A 24,097-nucleotide genomic window follows, 5' to 3' on the forward strand; every position below is an offset into this window, starting at 1 on the left:
AACCAAATACTTTTAGACTTTTACTCAAGTAGTATTTTACTGGGTGACTTTCACTTGAGTCATTTTCTTTTAAGGTATCTTTACTTTTATTCAAGTATGACAATTGGGTACTTTTTCCAGCACTGCAGAATTGTATATTTTCTCTTCTTGAGGGTTATTCTTTAAAAGCCATGTGAGTATTCCAGAAAAAGAAAACGGTCACAAATTCACGCCACTGTACGATATTTGGTTGATTTAGTAATTTATTTTGTCATAGGGATTACTAACACATGAAATTATGTGGATTCTCATTCATAACGGGCCATGTTGAGAATGTTAAAAGCAAATATTATAGAACACATATACAGTACAAAATGCAGGAAATGCAGACTTCCGGGGTGCTGCCCAATAATATCTCCTTGCTCCTGAAGTGTACACTCGTTCACACCTTCTCACCAATCTAAAAGCATTGGATTGGTGGAGGCATGGGTGGGAGTTTTAGCCATATTTCATATACCAGCCATATCCTTTCAAATTAGTTAAGGGAAGTTAACAAGTGCACACGTTAGGAGAAATTAGAGATAATTGGGACGTGGCCCAGCTGGGGAAAAGCCACTTAACCATCACATATGGACAACAAGCCCTGGCTAGTCATGTCAATCACAATGACATCACACGAGAATAAGCATTACTCTGCCCTCTGCTAGAATGGGCTGGATTGTTAAGGTAAGAGTCGTCTCTAAGGTTGGAAAGGGAATGTTTTGCTGGAATTGTGTGAGTGTGTATGTGTGTGCGAGTGGATCTAAAAGCTAAAACATCCACCCACCCCTTTCCAATCTAAACCCCAGTGCTTCCTTGCATGTCGCCCCAAACCTTCCATTCTTGTCCTCTTTTTTTTACTCCCCTCCTTCCTCCATCTGTGTCCCAGTTCCGACCATCCCTCTCTCCGTCCTCAGTGTACCAGCTCCAGTTGGCTGGCGGAGAAGGGCAGCACCCCGCTGACGTAGTAAGCGATGCCCAGGGAGAGCAGGGCGATAACCACCAGTAGTAGCAGCACCTGTAACAGAGTTCGAAAAGCATCCTTCATTGTGAATTTCTCCAAAATTGAGACACCAGGTTATATATACACACAGTATGGTCATTTGAAGAACCCTATTGGCTACGTCTGCGGTGTAACTTCCTGTCGCTGGCAAAGAGATTCCGTTGCAACGCGGGAGACGCCTAGCTTAATCAATCCGACAGGAAAAAAACGTTTGTACGTCATGTCACAGAACAAAAGTCCAATCTCCTTGCGCTACTAAACATCTGTGACGCTGCAACATGTTACTTTACCCTCCAGAAGCCCAGGTCCTCTACAAACTCCTGCCAGGTGGTCCTGAAACTGGACAGTACCCCCTCACTGTTCTGGAGGTTGGGGTTGAGCAGGGAGTGGCTCTCCATCGCACTGACAGGGAGAGAAAGAAGTAGCCCACGGTTAGCTTACATGCCACCATGACATGACTTGATACACACAGAGTATTGTAAACATTAGGCACATCCTTCTTTACATTGAGTTGCATCCCACTTTGCCCTCAGAACAGACTCAATTCGTCGGTGCATGGACTCTACAAGGTTCCACAGGGATGCCGGCCCGTGTTGACTCCAATGCTTCCTACAGTTGTGTCAAGCTGGCTGGATGTCCTTTGGGTGGTGGACCATTCTTGACACACACGGGAAACTGTTGAGCAAGAAACAACCAGCAGCGTTGCAGTTCTTGGCAGTTCTTGGCATCTACTACCATACCCCGTTCAAAGGCACTTCAATCTTTTGTCTTGCCCATTCACCCTCTGAATGGCAAACATACACAATCCATGTGTCAATGGTCTCAAGGCTTAGAAATCCTTCATTAACCCGTCTCCTCCCCTTCATCTACACTGATTGAAGTGGATTTAACAAGGGACCCCAATCAGGGATCATAGCTTTAACCTAGTCAGTCTGTCATGGAAAGAGTGGCTGTTCTTAATGTTTTGTATAGTCAAAAGTTTGGACACACCTACTCATTCAAGGGTTTTTCTTTACTTTTCCTTTTTTCTACATTGTAGAATAACAGTGAAGACATCAAAGCTATGAAATAACACATATGGAATCATGTAGTAACCCAAAAAATGTTAAACAAACCAAAATATATTTTATATTTGAGATCCTTCAAAGTAGCCACCCTTTGCCTTGATGACAGCTTTGCACACTCTTGGCATTCTCTCATACAGCTTCATGAGGTAGTCAATTAACAGGTGTGCCTTGTTCAAAGTGAATTTGTGGAATGTCTTAATGCGTTTGAGCCAATCAGTTGTGCTGTGACAAGGCAGGGGTGGTATACAGAAGATAGCTCTATTTGGTAAAAGACCAAGTCCATATTATGGCAAGAACAGCTCAAATTAGCAAAGAGAAACGACAGTCCCATCATTACTTTAAGATATCAATCCAGAAAATTTCAAGAATTTTTAAACCATCAAGCGCTATGATGAAACTGGCTCTCATGAGGACCGCCACAGGAATGGAAGACCCAGAGTTACCTCTGCTGCAGAGAATAAGTTCATTAGAGTTATCAGGAACAGAAATTGCAGCCCAAATAAATGCTTCACAGAGTTCAAGTAACATCCACATCGCAATATCAACTGTTCAGAGGAGACTGTGTGAATCAGGCCTTCATGGTCGAGTTGCTGCAAAGACACCACTACTAAAGGACACCAATAATAAGAAGAGACTTGCTTGAGCCAAGAAACACAAGCAATGGACATTAGACCGGTGGAAATCTGTTGTGTCTTTGTGAGACGCAGAGTAGGTGAACGGATGATCTCCTCATGTCTGGTTCCCACCGTGAAGCATGGAGGAGGAGGTGTGATGGTGCTTCGCTGGTGACACTGTCTGTGATTTATTAAGAATTTAAGGCATACTTAACCAGCATGGCTACCACAGCATTCTGCAGCGATAAGCCATCCCATCTGGTGCTTAGTATGACTATCATTTGTTTTTCAACAGGACAATGACCCAAAACACAACTCAATTCTGTGTAAGAGCTATTTGACCAGGGAGAGTAACTGACCTGGCCTCCAGAATTGATTTGTCTTTAACTAGGCAAGTCAGTTAAGAACAAATTCTTATTTTAAAATGACGGCCTACTCGGGCCAAACCCGGGTGTCGCCCTAATCACGGCCGGATGTGATGCAGCCTGGATCACCCACAATCACCCGACCTCAACCCAACTGAGATGGTTTGGGATGAGTTGGACCGCAGAGTGAAGGAAAAGCAGTCAACAAGTGCTCAGCATATGTGGGACCTCCTTCAAGACTGTTGGAAAAGTATTTCTCATGAGGCTGATTGAGAGAATGCCAAAAGTGTGCAAAGCTGTCATCAAGGCAAAGGGTTGCTACTTTGAAGAATCTAAAATTTCTTTTTTGGTTACAACATGATTCCATATGTGTTATTTCATAGTTTTGATGTCTTCACTATTATTCTACAACGTAGAAAGTCGTAAAAATAAATAAAAACCCTTGAATCAGTAGGTGTGTCCAAACTTTCGACTGGTACTGTGGATAAGAGTGGCTTTCCGCCACACTGAGGGGGGAGAGAGGGGAGATGGTGGTAAATGCGATAGACTGCAACATTACTTATATACACACACACTGAGATTATCGGAGGAGCGGAGAGACATTGAAGGTGGGTTTGAAAACCAGTACACAGTGATGCAAATTCATTCACATTTTATATGCTGCACTTCTGTTCTAGTCTCTCTTGTGAGCGGGTGTGAATCCGGAACTACAACACACATACTACAATAGTCACCCCCCCGTGGAACCCTTTCACCTCGTGCTACCCTGTCCCCGCCTCTCCCCGCCTCACCTTCTGCTCGCTGCCATCAGCATGGTCTCCAGCTTAGAATGGGTGTAACAGAGTTAAGAACACTCGCGTCGCCTAATTGCTAGCTTGCATGCCCCCCCCCCCCCCCCCCCCGACCTCCTCCTCCCTCACCTCTCGCTCTCAGCCATCTGCATGGTCTCCAGTTTGGAGTGGGCTCCTCTGTTGAATCCTTTCACTTCCTGCTCCTCCAGGCCCTCCAGCAGACGGATAGCGTCCCTGTTCACCCCGCGCCTCTTGGCCAGTACTAGGGGAGTCGACCCGTTGTGGTTACTGAGAAAGTGAAAGGGAACGCTTGGATGTTAAGATTGTGAAGAGGCGCTGGTGCTCCTTTCAGATGTTGCGCCCACATTTACTGTCCTGCATCAGTCCATGGAGTAGAAACGGGATAAAGGACAATATTATTCAGGATGGCAAAACCAGGGTTGTTACGTTTGCTAGTTTAATGTGTCTTGGATGGTCCATGACAATGCACATTTTTGTCAGAGGGTAGGCTGTCACTAAGGCTCTGAACCATTCCAACACTAGCGTTACTCCTCTCTCCTTCCCTTTCTCACCAGATATATCTAGACTTGAGCCACTCTCAGCATTCAAGCTCTCTAAAAATGTTTTAATGCCACTACCCCTCAGTCCAACCCCCAGCCCCTCTCTTACCAGATGTCTATCTTGAGGCCGTTGGACACCAGGAACTGGATGGTATCCACGTGTCCACAGAGGTGCAGGGCCGTGTTACCCTGGTAGTCTGTCGCCAGGAGGTCCGCCCCAAACTTATGGAGGAACCAACAGATGTCCACGTTCCCCCTGGCGGCCGCTAGGTGCAGGCCCGTACGACCCCGGTTGTCCCGTATGTTTGGGTCACAGCCCGTCTCCAGTAGCCGCTTGGCGAAAGGCAGGTCCCCGTCAATGCAGGCCTGCAGTTAGGGATTTGCCTTTATTTAACCAGGTAAGTTATTGAGAACACATTCTCTACTGGGCAATTCCGTGGGAAAGTCAACTTGAGCATCCGCAAAAGAAAGTTGTCATTTCATTGGCCATCTAACTAACGACATGTGTTCTTGCTAAGATTCTCTTGTACAAAATATGCTGAAATGCATTTATCTACATCGCAGTACTATGTTAGAAAGAAAGATAAGAGTGTTTATCAACAATCTGTGAATAGTCCTGGAGTATTTTTTTTCTCCAAATGAAAGCCCCCCAAAATATATTGACTTCATCCAGTGTCCAGAAAAGTGGATTGGCAGTATAGGCTAGGTTTGGGCGGTATCCAGATTTTCATACCGTCATACCAGTTCTGTAGCATATCAGGGTATGTGGTATTACCGAATGTGCACACAACAGGCGCTATTTCAAATTTGTTTTATTATAATAATAATAATAAACTACCGTTCAAAAGTTCGGGGTAACTTAGAAATGTCTTTGTTTTCCATGAAAACATACATGAAGCGAGTTGCAAAATGAAAAGGAATATAGTCAAGACGTTGACAAGGTTATAAATAACGTTTTTTTTATTGAAATAATACATTTTGCTTCCGTCAAAGAATCCTCAATTTGCAGCAACTACACCCTTGCAGACCTTTGGCATTGTACACTGCTCAAAAAAATAAAGGGAACACTAAAATAACACATCCTAGATCTGAATGAATGAAATATTCTTATTAAATACTTTTTTCTTTACATAGTTGAATGTGCTGACAACAAAATCAAACAAAAATTATCAATGGAAATCAAATTTATCAACCCATGGAGGTCTGGATTTGGAGTCACACTCAAAATTAAAGTGGAAAACCACACTACAGGCTGATCCAACTTTGATGTAATGTCCTTAAAACAAGTCAAAATGAGGCTCAGTAGTGTGTGTGGCCGCCACGTGCCTGTATGACCTCCCTACAACGCCTGGGCATGCTCCTGATGAGGTGGCGGATGGTCTCCTGAGGCATCTCCTCCCAGACCTGGACTAAAGCATCCGCCAACTCCTGGACAGTCTGTGGTGCAACGTGGCGTTGGTGGATGGAGCGAGACATGATGTCCCAGATGTGCTCAATTGGATTCAGGTCTGGGGAACGGGCGGGCCAGTCCATAGCATCAATGCCTTCCTCTTGCAGGAACTGCTGACACACTCCAGCCACATGAGGTCTAGCATTGTCTTGCATTAGGAGGAACCCAGGGCCAACCGCACCAGCATATGGTCTCACAAGGGGTCTGGGGATCTCATCTCGGTACCTAATGGCAGTCAGGCTACCTCTGGCGAGCACATGGAGGGCTGTGCGGCCCCCCAAAGAAATGCCACCCCACACCATGACTGACCCACCGCCAAACCGGTCATGCTGGAGGATGTTGCAGGCAGCAGAACGTTCTCCACGGCGTCTCCAGACTCTGTCACGTGCTCAGTGTGAACCTGCTTTCATCTGTGAAAAGCACAGGGCGCCAGTGGCGAATTTGCCAATCTTGGTGTTCTCTGGCAAATGCAAACGTCCTGCACGGTGTTGGGCTGTAAGCACAAGCCCCACCTGTGGACGTCGGGCCCTCATACCACCCTCATGGAGTCTGTTTCTGACCGTTTGAGCAGACACATGCACATTTGTGGCCTGCTGGAGGTCATTTTGCAGGGCTCTGGCAGTGCTCCTCCTGCTCAAAGGCGGAAGTAGCGGTCCTGCTGCTGGGTTGTTGCCCTCCTACGGCCTCCTCCACGTCTCCTGATGTACTGGCCTGTCTCCTGGTAGCGCCTCCATGCTCTGGATACTACGCTGACAGACACAGCAAACCTTCTTGCCACAGCTCGCATTGATGTGCCATCCTGGATGAGCTGCACTACCTGAGCCACTTGTGTGGGTTGTAGACTCTGTCTCCTGCTACCACTAGAGTGAAAGCACCGCCAGCATTCAAAAGTGACCAAAACATCAGCCAGGAAGCATAGGAACTGAGAAGTGGTCTGTGGTCACCACCTGCAGAACCACTCCTTTATTGGGGGTGTCTTGCTAATTGCCTATAATTTCCACCTGTTGTCTATTCCATTTGCACAACAGCATGTGAAATTTATTGTCAATCAGTGTTGCTTCCTAAGTGGACAGTTTGATTTCACAGAAGTGTGATTGACTTGGAGTTACATTGTGATGTTTAAGTGTTCCCTTTATTTTTTTGAGCAGGGTAGTTGTCAATTTGTTGAGGTAATCTGAAGAGATTTCACCCCATGCTTCCTGAAGCACCTCCCACAAGTTATATAGTGTAAAAATATAAAACACAACATGTGAAGTGTTGGTGCCATGTTTTATGAGCTGAAATAAAAGTTCCCAGAAATTTTACATACGCACAAAAAGCTTATTTCTCTGGTTTTGTGCACAAAATGTGTTTACATCCCTGTTAGTGAGCATTTCTCCATTGCTAAGATAATCCATCCACCTGACAGGTGTGGCATATCAAGAAGCTGATTAAACAACATGATCATTACACAGGTGCACCTTGTGCTGGGGACAATAAAAGGCCACTCTAAAATGTGCGGTTTTGTCACACAACACAATGCCACAGATGTCTCAAGTTGAGGGAGCATGCAATTGGCATGCTGACTGCAGGAATGTCCACCAGAGCGGTTTCCAGAGAATTCAACGTTCATTTTTCTACCATAAGCTGCCTCCAACTTCGTTTTAGAGAATTTGGCAGTACGTCCAACCGGCCTCACAACCAGAGACCATGTGTAACCATGCCAGATCAGGAGCTCCACACACATCCGGCGGCTTCACCTGCGGGATTGTCAAAGATCAGCCACCCAGACAGCTGATGAAACTGTGGGTTTGAACAACCAAAGAATTTCTGCACAAACTGTCAGAAACCGTCTCACGGAAGCTCATCTGCGTGTTCGTCGTCCTCACCAGGATCTGACTGCAGTTCGGCTTCGTAATTGACTTCAGTGGCCAAATGCTCACCTTCGATGGCAACTGGAACGCTGGAGAAGTGTTGTCTTCACGGATGACTCCCGGTTTCAGCTGTACCGGGCAGATGTATGGCGTCGTGTGGGCGAGCGGTTTTCTGATGTCAACATTGTGAACAGAGTGCCCCATGGTGGCGGGGGGGTTATGGTACGGGCAGGCATAAGCTATGGACAACGACCACAATTGCATTTTATGGATGGCAATTTGAATGCACAGATATACCGTGATGAGATCATTGTTGTGCCATTCATCCTCCACAATCACCTCATGTTTCAGCATGATTATGCACGGCCCCATGTCGCAAGGATCTGCCCACAATTCCAGGAAGCTGAAAATGTCCCAGTTCTTCCATGGCCTGCATACTCCAGACATGTCACCCATTGAGCATGTTTGGGATGCTCTGGATCGACAGCGTATTCCAGTTCCCGCCAATATCCAGCAACTTCACACAGCCATTGAAAAGGAGTGGGACAACATTCAACAGCCTGTTCAACTCTATGCAAAGGAGATGTGTTGTGCTGCATGAGGCAAATGGTTTTCACACCAGATACTGACTGGTTTTCTGATCCACGCCCCTACTTTTTTTTAAAGGTATCTGTGATCAACAGATGCATATCTGTATTCCCAGTCATGTTAAATCCATAGATTAGGGCCTAATGAATTTATTTAAATTGACTGATTTCCTTATATGAACTGTAACTCTGTAAAATATTTTTAATTGTTGCATGTTGTGTTTATATTTTTGTTCAAAGTAAAAAAAAATTGGAGGGGGGACGCACAAAACAATTAAGATAACAGGGATCTTGATCCAGGAGGGGATTGAATGTCTCTGCTGTAACCAAGAAGCTTGATCTTGACATCTAGCCACTTAGCAAGTTAGCAAACCAAATGCATAGCTGGAGCCCTGAGCTGGATATAATTTATTTGACAAATCTTAGGTTTCTTATAGTTATACTTAACTTATAATAAGTTATTATTTCAATGGTATTGAAAATAATACAGGCACATGTAGATTGTCTCATTTACATATTTTGCACAATATTTCGGAAGAATTGTAATACAAAAAAATCGTATATTTACCCCCAATTTTTATTTTATTTAACTAGGCAAGTCAGTTAAGAACAAATTCTTATTTACAATGATGGCCTACACCGGCCAAACCCAGACGACGTTGGGCCAATTGTGCGCCGCCCTATGGGACTCCCAATTTCCTTCGAAAAGGCTATCCATGGCCAGAAGCAAAGACTTACAAACTCACTACTTTTACTATTATGTTTAGTCTCCCCAAAAAGCTTGTCCATTTCATGTAACATCCATAATGCTTATTTTCTTTATTTCACCAACATGCCAATATTTAGAAGTCTGCTTTTTGGGGGGTACACTCCCCCCAAGGGGTACTATAGCCACACACATGAAAAGTTTAATTTACATTTTGTTTGTCCATTCTGTGAGACATTAAAGTTGTGATTTTGCGTGCAAATGTAATGTCCATAACTCTGGAATCGCCCTACTACAATAACAACCCGGGATGAGTTAGATCAATAATAGTCAATTGATGGTGTCATTGATGGTGGCTGTATGACTAAGAACTTTTTTGAATTGAACATTTAAAACCCCCAATTTAGTGATATTTTTCATCCCAATTTAAGAGATATTTTCTACTGCTGGACAGAGATCTAAGTTTAAATTATTTATTTTGATTCAAAGTATGTACAGCTTTTCCACCCCACAATAGATAAATAACCATGTGTTTATTTTGCACGCACACATTTTATTGAATTTTGCTGGTAATTTTTATTTTTTTCAGTTTATAAAACAACTTTGATTAGGCTAATCGTTTTATCAACCCTAGCAACCATCAACTTTAAAGACTGGGGGTGTATTCATTCGTGCACACCGTAGCTAAATGTTTTGCCACCAAAAAGGTTTTTCAACAGAAGCGAGAGTTTCTTATTGGACAAATTCAGGTAGCTAGGTCCCTCCACGTTTTGTCCCATTTGCTTCCAAGTGAATACACTATTGCCCAATCCCAAATTGACCCCGAGACCCTACATCCTATGCATGTGCGAAGATCTGAGAGGATTTGACAGTTGTAAGCAACATGGTGAAACTTCCACTTTTGCAGTGAGCAAGTGGTTCTATTACCATATTGTTTACGCCTGTCAAATCCTCTCAGATCTCCACAAGTGCATAAGGCGTCGGGTCTAGGGGTCGATTTGGGATTGGCCCCCTTGTGTTGGACTCTACCTGCAGCAGGGGAACGGAGGTCTGCGACGAGTCGTTAATGAAGACATAGGACATGTCCGAGTGGGTGTCAGAAAATTCCAGCGTACCTGAAGAGGGGGAGGGAGGGACGGTAGCGGGGAGAAGGGTGAGAGGGAGGTAGGAAGGAATGGGGAGGGAAGAGGGGGAGGAGGGTAGGAAAGAGCAAGAAGGAGGGAGGGAGGGAAAGAAAGAAGAGAGAAGAAAGGGATGGACGGAGGGAATGAGAAATTGAGACAGGAATGTTTTATTTTTTAGGCCTCTGTAGAGTGTTGAGGCAGTAACCAAAAGGTAGCTGGTTCAAATCCCCAAGCCAGCAATGTGGAAAAATCTGCCTTTGAGCAAGGCAGTTAAATCCACAAAAACAACTGCTTCCGGGCGCCGATGACGCACTGGTGTCGATTAAGGCAGCACCCCGCACCTCTGATTCAGATCGGTTGGGTTAAATGCGGAAAACACATTTCAGACGAATGCATTCAGTTGTGCAACTGACTAGGTATCCTCTTTCCCTAGCTTGCTGTCTTGGCAAGATAAAATCAAAAGCTAACGTTATGTTAACTTGCCTTGACGTTAGCTAGCTAACGTTAGCTGGCTGATATTCATGTGTATGTAACGTAGCTAACGTTAGTTAGCTTACTAGCTAGTAGGCACATTGTTATTATAAAAACACAGAAATATCTAGTAAATACGGTAGCTAGCTAACGTTATTGACATCGAATCGTTTCATGATCCAACATACCCAGCCAGCTAGCTAGCATTCGTTTGGTACTAGCTAGCTAGCTGGCTGGGTATGTTGGATCATGAAACGATTCGATGTCAATAACGTTAGCTAGCTACCGTATTTACTAGATATATAGCTAACAGACTCGTAATAACGTGACAACAAGCATTTGTCGAGCTTATTCAGTTGTTAGTAATGTTAGCTAGTTACCTGTTTAGGTGTTCCAAATCAGAGGAGAAAACCTAAATTCGCTTTTCTGCTAAGCAGTGTGTTGTTGTGGTGGATGCTGAACCAGCTGTGATTTTACAACAGCTCAGCGGAAACTGGGTTACTCTCTGGGTGTAATCATTACGTCGATTCTGTTGCAAAACGTTTTGCAATATAACTCGTTTACTCCGATGGCAAAACGCAAACGACAGTTTCTATTGGACAAATTCAGGTCGGTCCCTCCCCGTTTCGTTCCGTTGCTCCATTTGCTTCCGTTTGGTTGCTAAACAGTAAATGGTTCCCGTAATTAATACACCCCTGCTTTTTGCGGCAGAGGAAGAAGGCTCTCTCTCTCAGAATCTGATATATCAGTCGATCTGCATTTATAGTAGGCTTAAATATACACATATTATTACTGTGGAAAGATACATTAATATACAAATCAGTTGACCTAGCCAGAAATGTCCCACCATATAAAGCATTATGGAATTCAACATAAAAACTTTGCCATTTTGTTGTTGTCATTTACCAGATACTCTTATCCAGAGTGACCTAGAGTAGTGAGTGCATACTGCAATACATTTTAATACTCCCCCCCCCCCCTGTACTGGTCCACCGTGGGAATCGAACCCACAAACTCTGGTGTTGCTCTATCAACTGAGCCACAGGGGATCTTATGTTTCACTGTGGAATTTATGTTATATATATTTTTTTTCAAGGTAGCCCTGAAGGCTGTATGATTAATATATATTTTTTTCAAGAATGAGAGGTTTTGACAAACATTAAAAAAACGTAGCCTAATATGTCAAATCAAATTCAAAAACCGTCGATACAAAGTGTATTTAAGGTCTCAACACACTACGTACATTTTTTTCCAAAATACAACAAGAAAACTGTCTTACCTGATGCAACGACCCCATCCAGTGGCAGTCTTAAAAGGCTGCATTTCCACAGGCAGCCCAATTATGTTATTTTCCCGCAAATTGGTATTTTGACAATAACCGGAGAAAAGAGTTGAATTGGTCTGCCTGTGTAAATGCAGCAAAATGTTCCCCAATCCAAGAGTGGTTTAAAACTATTGATGATGTTGTGTTAGTCAGTGGTTCACAATCAAATATGACTGCTGTGGCTTTCCACGGAAAAGATGAAGACAAAATAAAAGTGTTATCACCTAAGTGTTAAACTTTAATGTTGTCTTGTTAAGCACACAGCACTTTATGTGTTAAGTACCTACTAGGTTAGGTATGTTGCACTCTTCAAATGTGGTAAATCCACTACATCAAACAACATATTTAATTTGGACCCTTTTACACATACTGTAGTCTAGATCTGTATAGGTGGTATATCATTGTGTTTAATTTCTCTCAAACAATCCTAATCATCGTTCTTCATTCAATCTGAATCTGTGTTAGTTGTAATGCTTTTATTTCATTGTGAACACAAAACTGCACCTTTTGACCAAATCTGTTGTGTCCTCTGAGGAAAATGTAGCACGTCTGCATAATCATTGCAGTTATACATCTCTGTTATACATGTAAAATGTGGATTTGTATGAAAAATATTTATTTTTCAGGTTCTCAAAATTCCTTTTAAGACAGTGGAATATATTCAACAGAGGTCAGTGTCAAAACAGTGACAATAAAAAAATGTGTTTTTATCTTTTTGTGTCATTCAAATATACTCATAGAATTATATATTTCCATATAAAACATATCCTAAACATTTTTTTGTTTCGTTCCTATCATCGAATGTACAGATCATCTCCCCCAAAATATATTTGTAAATAACCTTTGAACCAGGGAATAATTACAGTGAAGTATAAGAATTACAATCTAGATTACAGACAAAAGAACAACAAATGAGAAAAAATGTAATTGAAAAAGATGTACTCAGGGCTACCAATGAGAGATGGGCCTGTGTGTTAGACATAGTGGTCATAGTGGTTACAACTTAAGGCACCCAGCACTTTTAACATCAGTGGCTGCGTTCCAGGCCACCTACATTGCAAGCGTTGCATTAGCATCAGATTGCTAGATCATATGATGTGGCTAGCTGATATATTAATCACCTATCCAGGTGTTTTGAGATCTGGCAGGCGTCTGCAATGTAGTCGCACTGGAACACATCCATCGACATGACAGGAACTGAGGAGAGCAGATAGGGACTACAGCAACACAGTAGGCCTTATCGTTTGCTCTGATAAAATTGATAGTAAGCTTCTGTCCAACAACAAATATTGTAACAGAAAATGTGTGTGTGGTGTGTTTGTTGTTAGTTTGTGATTCCTTCCAAGCAGTTACTGCGTACTTGTATGTTTTGGCTCAAGTATGGGTGGTGGAGGGTTTATAAAAACCCAAATTTGGTCACAAAACAAAATGGAGCGAAGATAGTTACTCTCCTCACCTCGATAACCTGAGTGGAACCATGGAGAAAATGATGGTTCTAAATAATTACAAAGCCAACATGATTTGGTGCAATGTACTATAGGCTTGGTCACCCATTCCAGTCAGTGAAGGAGGTGAGTTTAAAGTAGCACTATTCAATATCTGTTTCCACCCAAAGTGTGAAACCCCCCTAACAACTGCATTTGTAAACAAAGGGGTGGGTCTTGGGAACATGGAACTACCATTGAGTTACTTTAACTCTATGTTAGCTGTCTAACACAGTGACAGTGACATTACACACTCCACTATTAGGGTCTCACTGTAGGTGGAAACTCAAATGATGGAGTGCTCCTTAAAAGGAGATGGTCACAATAATGTGTGTTCAGTGTAGATGGTGTGTGTTCCAGCAGTGAATTGGGGGGGGGGGGCTGATGTTGGTGGTTAGAACCTTCAACCTCCATCGCTGTAGCTAAACTGAAAAGAAATGCACAAGTTACAGATCTTTACCTGCACAGACTGACTCCATTCATACCACAGGAGGTTGGTGGCACCTTCATTGGGGAGGACTGGCTCATAATAATGGCTGGAGCTGAATAAGTGGAATGGTATCAAATGCATGCAACGCATGGTTTCCATGTGTTTGATGCCATTCCATTCGCTCCGTTCATGCCATTGTTGTGAGCCGTTCTCCCCTCAGCAGCCTCCTGTGATTTATACCAATTATAGGCACTCACATTACCGCACTACATTAAACACACGCATAAATGGGATCTTACATAAATAGAAGTATCACCATTTCTTTCAAGTGATTCGGCATGGGATGACGTTACCTCACCCGATCTGTCTATGCCACTCATTCTAATATTTAAAAAGTGATGGATTTGTCTTTTTCAAAACTGTTGTCAAGTTGAGTCCCAGGGTAGGGTAGCACCAAAAAAAAAGAACATATTGGCTTCTAATAGAATCACAAGCACATATCATAACACACTTACTGTTTCTCTTAACTGAAGCAGACATAATAGATATCATAGGTGTGTGTGTGTGTTTGAGTATAAAAAGCGGTTGGCTAGCTATAGCATACAACAGGTATGCGTAGCAGGTCTCTTAGGTTCATGACTGCATGTAGTTGTAACGGCAGATAACGTATTCATCCCAAATAGCATCATATTCCCTATGTAATGCACCACTTTGGACCAGAGTCCTATGGGTAGTGCACTATATAGGCCATTTGGGATGTAGCCCAGGAAGTGAAACCGGTTCAGTGCAGGCCAAAGGGGTGGTTTGAGGTTGCACTCTCCGAGGTAGCCGTGAATGTTTTCAGACACATAATCATAGCAACGTGAAAAGAACAAAATAAAGACACATGAAACATACAGTATAGCACCACTGTCAGTAATAATCTAGTTTCGAACAAGACCGCTCATCTCTCCATCCCTTTCTGTCTTACATCGATAGAAGGGCATCCTAAACCCACAAAAGGGCCCTCGTCGGCTCCTTCAGGAGCCCCTCACCCTCCTAGTGAGACCCCTAGATGAAGCAGGAGAGGTGCTCAAATTCAGTCAGTCAAAGTTTATTTTGTATTTTTTATCATTTCAATTACTCCATCTCCATCTCTCTTTTTCCTTTCTGATAAGTAATCATCACCCTCTCCTTTGTTGTTTCAGTCTCTCTCTTTTTCATTTCCCATATCTTCTATCCATCTCTCCATCTTCGACTCTTATCCCAGCTACAAGATCTTGCTGCAGACTTGACAGCGACTGACTCGGCTGCGTTGGTTGCCTCCCTTCAGTGTGTCCATCGGAGGGGGGTCGAACTCCCGGTTAGGCTCCACCGTGGTCAGCCAGAAGCTGTACTTGTTGGCAAAGTAGTGGCAGGTGCCCTTGGCCCCATTACACTCAATGAAGGGCGTGGCGCGGAAGTCTTCCAGACAGGACCCTGGAGAGCTCAGGGACTGGCCGCCGCCCTCAGCCCCGGCAGCAGTGTGCTGTATGGGGGGGGGGGAAAGGAGAGAGAGAGAGGAGAGGAGGGGACCAGACAATACCTAGGTGTTAGTTTCTAGATGGTGGTTTAGACTATGGAGTTATTGGGCAGTGAACTAGCTTTCATTAGAGAATAAAATATAGGCCAGGATTCAAAGAGTGATTGACATTTAAAGGTCATTTTACGATTGAGCCGACATCTTCAGCGGTTGCCATGAATGTGATCGCAAACGCAGGAATATTGGCTTAAGAAGGCACTCTGGGCGACAACGCTCTATAATGCACAGTGGATTAAATCTGGCCTTAATCCCCCCCCCCCCCCCCCCCCCCCCCCAACTCACCATGAGAAAGGAGTACCCGATCCAGAGGGATCTCCAGCCGGGAGGGCAGGTAGGGATGGTGAGGTCCTGTGAGTGGACAGCTACAGGCTGGGAGTAGGCCTCGCACACGGAGCACCTGCTGATGTACTGGCTGATAGCCTCCTCTCCCACCGGCATCATGGGGATGGGTGCCGTGGTGGACAGCCAATAGGACTTGTCGTTGCGGCTGGCGTAGTAGCAGATCTCGTTGGGCGTGCAGTACAGGAAGGGGACAGTGCTGAAACGGGGAAGGCAGGAGCCTGCCATACCTGCGAGAGAGGGGAGAGGAGGGAGAGAGGTGGAGAGAAGGGGGAGAAGGAGAGGAGAGATATAAAGTTGAGCTTTCCACAGGTTTTGTAGGTCGCTCTGCCTGCCCGAATTGTATAATCGCTCATGTTGCCCTTGTGTGTGTGTGTGTGTGTGTGTGTGTGTGTGTGTGTGTGTGTGTGTGTGTGTGCGTGTGCAAGCGTGTGTGTGACGCACCAAGGTCCTGGTTATGGGCCTTCTCCTGCCCCTCAACATACAGCAGACTGTATCCTTCCCAGAGCTGAGCCATGCCCTGAGGACACATGGGCACCTGGTTGTTCTGACTGTGCTTCACCAGAGTGTAGCCAATACTCCTGCTGCGCGCCACACTACCTGGGGGACCCTGTAGGCCAGGCTTACCGGGCAGACCTGGGTGAGAGAGGAGAGGAAGAGAGAGGGGAGGTGAAAAGAGATGGGAGGGGAGAAGTGGGGAGGGAGTATGTAAGTAGCACAGGTTCAAATGTCGGGTATCACTTTACTTAAAACCTCCGGCTATAATGCATTATGATGCAGTTATAAAGCAATGTAAGACTTGTCATGTTGTATAGAGGTCGATGTGTGTTCAGACGGATTCACATACAGACATTCTAGATACACACTCATACTCACAGTTGGCAAATATACTGTAGACACTATACACACACACACACACACACACACCTTGTGACCCGGTAGGTCCAGGGAAACCAGGAGGACCAGAGTCTCCCAGAGGTCCGTCCAGGCCTGACCCTCCGTTCCTCCCCAGCTTCCCTACCGCGCCGGGCCTGCCTTTAGGACCTGGAACAGAGGAGGAGGATCTGATGTCACTTCATGTTTTAATACCTAATGTGTCAGGTTTGGATCAAGGTAGTGTAAACTGATCCTAGAAATGGAATTAGGAGGTGACTGTGGTTCGTCTGAATCCACACAAGGCAAAACTGATCCTAGATCAATATTCCTTCTCTGAGATGCTTTGTGAATATAGTCCCAGTAGGTTACTTACCCCCCTGCCTGGCCTCTGGCTGTTCTAAGTAGGCTACTCACCCCCCCTGCCTGGCATGCCGGGATTGCCTGCTTCTCCCACGGGCCCTGGAGCTCCGTTGGCCCCGGGGTCTCCCATGTCTCCATAGGTTGTCCGGTTGTCCTGCCAGGGGAAAGTTATACCTTGGGGTCCCTTACGACCAGTATTACCTAGAGGGGGAGGGGGAGAAGTGTGAGGAGGGGAAAGGAGGGGGGAAGGGGAGGGGGAGGAAGGGAGAGAGAGAGAGAACGCAAAATGAGAGGTACATTTTTTTACAATGAATTAATCAAATTGACAAAGACAAGTGTTTCATCTTCAAGATCAGTGTGTGTTAAAAGGATAAGTCTCTCACCACTCCTTCCTTTGGGTCCTTTCCCACCGTAGTATCCTGGATCTCCAGGGAAGCCCATTTGTCCAGATGCTCCACTGTACCCAGAGTCACCTCTCTCTCCTGGGCAACACAACAACAACATGTACAACACACCCCATCAGACACATGGTACACCAACTACAGGGTAAGAAAATGTCAGATCAACATCCAATTCTGGCTGATACTTTATTGAGTTGTCAACAAATGTGCCCATCAGACAAATTGTACGTTTCAGATCAACATCCAATTTAGGTTGATATTCAAAAGTGAATCTTACTTGAAATAAATCAACCTTTTTTGAAACTATATTGTTGAGTCTATAAGGCTACCATCAAGGTAATCATCCTCAATCTGATAGCCATCATCACTGTACCTTGCTTTTGAATCACATTCTGATGGATATTACAGTACATTGATTTGTCATCCCTGTACCTTTGAATCCAGGGTTTCCGTCCCGTCCTGGGCCACCTGGACCCCCAGGGTCTCCACGGTTACCAGGGGTACCAGGGATGCCAGATAGCCCAGAGTCGCCTCTGTCTCCTTGGGCTGTACCGGGCCCCGGTGGGCCTGGGGGGCCTGGAGGACCACGGTAACCTGGAGGATCCGACCATAAACAATTAACACAAGAGTGAACTAGCCACAGTATAGAGGTCTATAGAGTGTTCGATTTAGATGGAGGGAGGAGAATGAGAGATGACTCAGAGGGAGAAATGGAGAGAAGGAGAAGGAGAAGAGGACAACCTGGAGGAACGGACAGAGGGGAGAGGAGATGTTAACACTCAGTAAACTAGGTATAGATATAGAGTGGTAAGAGATGGGGAGATGTAGGGAGGAAAGAGATAGAGGGGAAAGTAAAAAGGAGGAGAAGAACATGGAAGAAAGAGGAGGAAAGTGAGATGGAGGAATATAAGGAGACAAATCTCAGCTGATCAAATCAAATCATATTAGTCACATGCGCCGTATACAACAGTGAAATGCTTACTTACGAGCCCCTAACCAACAACGCAGTTTAAAAAAAATACAAATAAGAAATCAGAAATAAAAGTAACAAGTAATTAAAGACCAGCAGAAAAATAACGATAGCGAGACTACATACAGGGGCGTACTGGTACAGAGTCATTGTGCGGGGGCACTGGTTAGTTGAGGTAATATGTACATGTAGGTAGAGTTATTAAAGTAACTATGTATAGATGATAACAACAGAGAGTAGCAGCAGTGTAAAAGGGGGGGGGGGGGGGGGGGACAATGCAAATAGTCTGGGTGGCCATTTGATTAGATGTTCAGGAGTCTTATGGCTTGGGGGTAGAAGCTGTTTAGAAGCCTCTTGTACATAGACTTGGCGCTCTGGTACCGCTTGCCGTGCGGTAGCAGAGAGAACAGTCTGTGACTAGGGTGGCTGGTGTCTTTGACAATTTTTAGGGCCTTCCTCTGTCAACGCCTGGTATAGAGGTCCTGGATGGATGGCAGGAAGCTTGGCCCCAGTACGCACTGCCCTCTGTAGTGCCTTGCGGTCAGAGGCCGAGCAGTTGCCATACCAGGCAGTGATGAAACCAGTTAGGATGCTCTCGATGGTACAGCTGTAGAACCTTTTGAGGATCTGAGGACCCATGCAAAATCTTTTCAGTCTCCTGAGGGAAGAATAGGTTTTGTCGTGCCCTCTTTATGACTGTCTTGGTGTGCTTGGACCATGTTAGTTTGTTGGTGATGTTGACACCAATGAACTTGAAGCTCTCAACCTGCTCCACTACAGCCCCGTCGATGAGAATGGGGGAGTGCTCAGTCCTCTTTTTCCTGTAGTCCACAATCATCTCCTTTGTCTTGATCACATTGAGGGAGAGGTTTTTGTCCTGGCACCACATGGTCAGGTCTCTGACCTCCTCCCTATAGGCTGTCTCGTCGTTATCGGTGATCATACCTACCACTGTTGTGTCATCGACAAACTTAATGATGGTGTTGGAGTCGTGCCTTGCCGTGCAGTCATGAGTGAACAGGGAGTACAGGAGGGGACAGAGCACGCACCCCTGAGGGGCCCCTTTGTTGAGGATCAGCGTGGCAGATGTGTTGTTACCTACCCTACCTGGGGGTGGCCCGTCAGGAAGTCCATGATCTAGTTGCAGAGGGAGGTGTTTAGTCCCAGGGTCCTTAGCTTATTGATGAGCTTTAAGGGCACCATGGTGTTGAACGCTGAGCTGTAGTCAATGAATTGCATTCTCACATAGGTGTTCCTTTTGTCCAGGTGGGAAAGGGCAGTGTGGAGTGCAATAGAGATTGCATCATCTGTGGATCTGTTTTGGCGGTATGCAAGTTGGAGTGGGTCTAGGGTTTCTGGGATAATGGTGTTGATGTGAGCCATGACCAGCCTTTCAAAGCAGTTCATGGCTACAGACGTGAGTGCTATGGGTCGGTAGTCATTTAGCAGGTTACCTTTGTGTTCTTGGGCACAGTAACTATGGTGTTCTGCTTGAAACATGTTGGTATTACAGACTCGGAAAGGGAGAGGTTGAAAATGTCAGTGAAGAAAATTGCCAGTTGGTCAGCGCATGCTCGCAGTACACTTCCTGGTAATCTGTCTGGCCCTGCGGCCTTGTGAATGTTGACCTGTTTAAAGGTCTTACTCACATTGGCTGCGGAGACCATGATCACACAGTCTTCCAGAACAGCTGGTGCTCTCATGCATGTTTCAGTGTTATTTTCCTTGAAGCGAGTGTATAAGTAGTTTAGCTCGTCTGGTAGGCTCATGTCACTGGGCAGCTCTTGGCTGTGCTTCCCTTTGTAGTCTGTAATGGTTTGCAAACCATGACACATCCGACGAGCGTCAGAGCCGGTGTAGTACAATTAGATCTTAGTCCTGTATTGACGCTTGCCTGTTTGATGGTTCGTCAGAGGGCATAGCGGGATTTCGTATAAGCTTCCGGGTTAGAGTCCTGCTCCTTGAAAGCGGCAGCTCTAGCCTTTAGCTTTGTGCGGATGTTGCCTGGCTTCTGGTTGCGGTATGTACATACAGTCACTATGGGGACGACGTCATCGATGCACTTATTGATGAAACCAATGACTGATGTGGCGTACTCTTCAATGCTATTGGAGGAATCCTGGGACACATTCCAGTCTGTGCTAGCAAAACAGTCCTGTAGCTTAGCATCTGCTTCATCTGACAACTTTTTTTATTGATCGAGTCACTGGAGCTTCCTGCTTTAATTTTTGCTTGTAAGCAGGAGGATAGAATTATGGTCAGATTTGCCAAATGGAAGGCAAGCTTTGTATGCGTCTCTGTGTGTGGAGTAAAGGTGGTCCAGAGTTTTTTCCTTCTGGCTGCACATTTAACATGCTGATAGAAATTTGGTAAGACGGATTTAAGTTTCCCTGCATTAAAGTCCCCGGCTACTAGTCCCCGGAATTTTCCTGTTTGCTTATGGCGGAATACAGCTCATTCAGTGCGGTCTTAGTGCCAGCATCAGTCTGTGGTGGTTTGTAGACAGCTACGAAAAATACACATTAGAACTCTCTAGGTCTACAGCTTATCATGAGATACTCTACCTCAGGCGAGCAAAATCTTGAGACTTCCTTAGATATCGTGCACCAACTGTTATTTACAAAAATATATAGTCCGCTGCCCCTTGTCTTACCAGACGTCGCTGTTCTATCCTGCCGATACAGCGTAACGGCAGCCAGCTGTACATTGAGAATGTCGTCGTTCAGCCACGACTCCGTGAAACATAATATGTTACAGTTTTGAATGTCCCGTTGGTAGTTTAATCTTCCACGTAGTTCATCAATTTTATTTTCCAAAGATTGCACGTTTGCTAGCAGAATGGAAGGAAGTGAGGGTTTAGTCGATCGACTACAAATTCTCAGAAGGCAGCCTGCCCTCTGGCCCCTTTTTCTCCGCCTTCTCTTCACGCAAATGACGGGGATCTGGGCCTGTTTCCGGGAAAGCAGTATATCATTCACATCGAGCTCGTCGGATTCGTTAAAGGAAAAAAAAACGATTCTGCAAGTCCGTGTTGTGTAATCACAGTTCTGATGCCCAGAAGTTATTTTTGGTCATAAGAGACGGTAGCAGCAACATTACAGTTGAAGTCGGAAGTTTACATACACCTTAGCCAAATACATTTAAACTCTGTTTTTCACAATTCCTGACATTTAATCTTTGTAAAAAAATCCCTGTCTTCGGTCAGTTAGGATCACCACTTCATTTTAAGAATATGAAATGTCAGAATAATAGTAGAGAGAATGATTTATTTCAACTTTTATTTATTTCATCACGTTCCCAGTGGGTCAGAAGTTTACATACACTCAATTAGTATTTGGTAGCATTGCCTTTAAATTGTTTAACTTGAGTCAAACGTTTCTGGTTGCCTTCCACAAGCTTCCCACAATAAGTTGGGTGAATTTTGGCCCATTCCTCCTGATGTAATGGAGTCAGGTTTGTAGTCCTCCTTGCTCGCACACACTTTTTCAGCTCTGCTCACAAATATTCTATAGGATTGAGGTCAGGGCCTTGTGATGGCCACTCCAATACCTTGACTTTCTTGTCCTTAAGCCATTTTGCCACAACTTTGTAAGTATGCTTGGGGTCATTGTCCATTTTGAAGACCCATTTGCGACCAAGCTTTAACTTCCTGACTGATGTCTTGAGATTTTGCTTCAATATATCCACATAATTTTCCTCCCTCATGATGCCATCTATTTTATGAAGTGCACCAGTCCCTCCTTCAGCAAAGCACCCCCACAACATGATGCTGCCACCCCTGTGCTTCACGGTTGGGAAGGTGTTTTCCTCCAAACATAACGACGGTCATTATGGCCAAACAGTTCTATTTTTGTTTCATCAGACCAGAGAACATTTCTCCAAAAAGTACGATCTTTGTCCCCATGTGCAGTTGCAAACCATAGTCTGGCTTTTTTATGGCGGTTTTGGAGAAGTGGCTTCTTCCTTGCTGAGCGGCCTTTCAGGTTATGTCGATATAGGACTCGTTTTACTGTGGATATAGATACTTTTGTACCTGTTTCCTCCAGCATATTCACAAGGTCCTTTGCTGCTGTTCTGGGATTGATTTGCACTTTTCGCACCAAAGTACGCTCATCTCTAGGAGACAGAACGCATCTCCTTTCTGAGCGGTATGACGGCTGCGTGGTCCCATGGTCTTAATTGATTTCTTTTGATTTTCTCATGATGTCACTGAGTTTGAGAGGCACTGAGTTTGAAGGTAGGCCTTGAAATACATCCACAGGTACACCTCCAATTGACTCAAACGATGTCAATTATCAGAAGCTTCTAAAGCCATGACATAATTTTCTGGAATTTTCCTAGCTGTTAAAGGCACAGTCAACTTAGTGTATGTAAACTTCTGACCCACTGGAATTGTGATACAGTGAGTTATAAGTGAAATAATCTGTCTGTAAACGATTGTTGGAAAAATGACTTGTGTCATGCACACAGTAGATGTCCTAACCGACTTGCCAAAACTATAGTTTGTTAAAAAGAAATTTGTGGAGTGGTTGAAAAAATAGTTTTATTGACTCCAACTTAAGTGTATGTAAACTTCTGACTTCAACTGTATGTACAAAATAAGTAAAATATATAAGTTACAATTAATCTATAGTTTTGTAAAAGACCAAATGAAGGGTTAAATTACCTTCTTCTCCATCGATTCCTGGCAGGCCAGGGTCTCCCAGTGGTCCAGGGATGTTAGAAAAGACAGTCTCCCCGCGAGGACCAGGCATACCTGGGAAGCCCGTCACACCAGGACCCCCTGACATCCAGACAAGAGTTGTGGTCAGCATCAACACACACACACACTAGTTACCCTTGGTGCCTCACTGTTTCTGCTTTAGAAACCGACTCTGGTCAAAAGAAGTACACTATTACAGGAAATTACAGGGAATAGTGAAACAAGAAATATATTATGGACCGTAAACTATCACCTTCATGCACTTAAGGAAATCATGGATGGCGGAGGCTCAATCAAGCTAGTCATCTTGACTACTTTCTTATGTTATTCTCGCTGCCACCAAAAGTTAAGAGTGTTGATGGGGACCGAATGTGGTCGGACCATCAAATAATTGGTATACACATTACTCTTACAGAATTTCCGCAAGGGCGAGGATATTGGACATTTTATCAGAGCCTACTGGATGACAACTTGTTTTTAACCAAGACAGAATAATTTATGACTGACTTTGTCCTACATAACATAGGTACAGCAGATCACCTTATTGTATGGGACACTTTTAAATGTGTCTTTAGAGGCCATTCAATTCAATACTCCTCTTTAAAACAAAAACAATTTTGGTTAAAATATTTATATTAACAAAGGAAATAGAGGAACTAATAGTCCAGGGCTGGATGGCATACCAGTTGAGGCATATCAAACCTTTTTTTCGATGTACTCAGAGGTCTGTTATTAGCATGTTTTAACTACTCCTATAAAAATAGTAGACTATCAGATACTTAGGAAGGTCTGATTTCACTATTACTGAAATAGGACCCAGGTGGTAAATATAAAGATCCAGTCCACCTAAAAAACTGGAAACTCTTACACTTCATTGTTGCGATGCCAAAATCCTAGCAAATTGCATAGAAATAAAAACGTATTGTCGGATATTATTCATCCTAATCAGACATGTTTTTTACATGGACAATACATTGGAGATAATATAAGACAAGTACTGGAAACAATAAGACACTATGAAAAATCTGGGAAACCAGGCCT

The 24,097-nt window shown here is 44.3% G+C and overlaps 2 protein-coding genes across 2 annotated transcripts in view; both read right to left on the minus strand.

Moving 5' to 3' along the window:
- Window positions 1-224: 224 nt before the first annotated feature.
- LOC120049807 (ankyrin repeat domain-containing protein 46) lies at window positions 225-11,117 on the minus strand. Its single transcript, XM_038996250.1, has 6 exons — window positions 10,990-11,117; window positions 10,044-10,129; window positions 4,528-4,784; window positions 3,988-4,146; window positions 1,312-1,423; window positions 225-1,036 (listed from the first exon to the last, which is right to left on the minus strand). The coding sequence occupies exons 2-6, from the start codon at window positions 10,095-10,097 to the stop codon at window positions 932-934; spliced, it is 687 nt and encodes a 228-aa protein (XP_038852178.1). The 5' UTR covers window positions 10,098-10,129; window positions 10,990-11,117; the 3' UTR covers window positions 225-931.
- A 1,039-nt stretch (window positions 11,118-12,156) lies between these two features.
- Window positions 12,157-24,097, minus strand: part of col4a6 (collagen, type IV, alpha 6) — a 192,651-nt gene continuing 180,710 nt past the window's right edge. The window contains exons 36-43 of the mRNA XM_038995304.1: window positions 23,021-23,137; window positions 17,817-17,978; window positions 17,367-17,465; window positions 17,038-17,184; window positions 16,675-16,791; window positions 16,192-16,383; window positions 15,691-15,977; window positions 12,157-15,354 (exon numbers count right to left, since the gene is read on the minus strand). Coding sequence (XP_038851232.1) covers window positions 15,097-15,354; window positions 15,691-15,977; window positions 16,192-16,383; window positions 16,675-16,791; window positions 17,038-17,184; window positions 17,367-17,465; window positions 17,817-17,978; window positions 23,021-23,137 — 1,379 coding nt within the window. The 3' untranslated portion in view covers window positions 12,157-15,096. The remainder of the gene's footprint in view (window positions 15,355-15,690; window positions 15,978-16,191; window positions 16,384-16,674; window positions 16,792-17,037; window positions 17,185-17,366; window positions 17,466-17,816; window positions 17,979-23,020; window positions 23,138-24,097) is intronic.

This window comes from Salvelinus namaycush, chromosome 6, assembly GCF_016432855.1.
Source record: "Salvelinus namaycush isolate Seneca chromosome 6, SaNama_1.0, whole genome shotgun sequence".
Lineage (NCBI taxonomy): Eukaryota > Metazoa > Chordata > Actinopteri > Salmoniformes > Salmonidae > Salvelinus > Salvelinus namaycush.

Excerpts from the sequence above, each read along its gene's own strand:
- LOC120049807 (XM_038996250.1), bottom strand. The coding sequence starts at position 10,097 with ATGTCCTATGTCTTCATTAACGACTCGTCGCAGACCTCCGTTCCCCTG. Across the intron at positions 1,424-3,987 it reads CAGATGGCTGAGAGCGAGAG|TGCGATGGAGAGCCACTCCC; the intron begins GTGAGGGAGGAG and ends TCTCCCTGTCAG. Across the intron at positions 1,037-1,311 it reads AGGACCTGGGCTTCTGGAGG|GTGCTGCTACTACTGGTGGT; the intron begins GTAAAGTAACAT and ends ACTCTGTTACAG.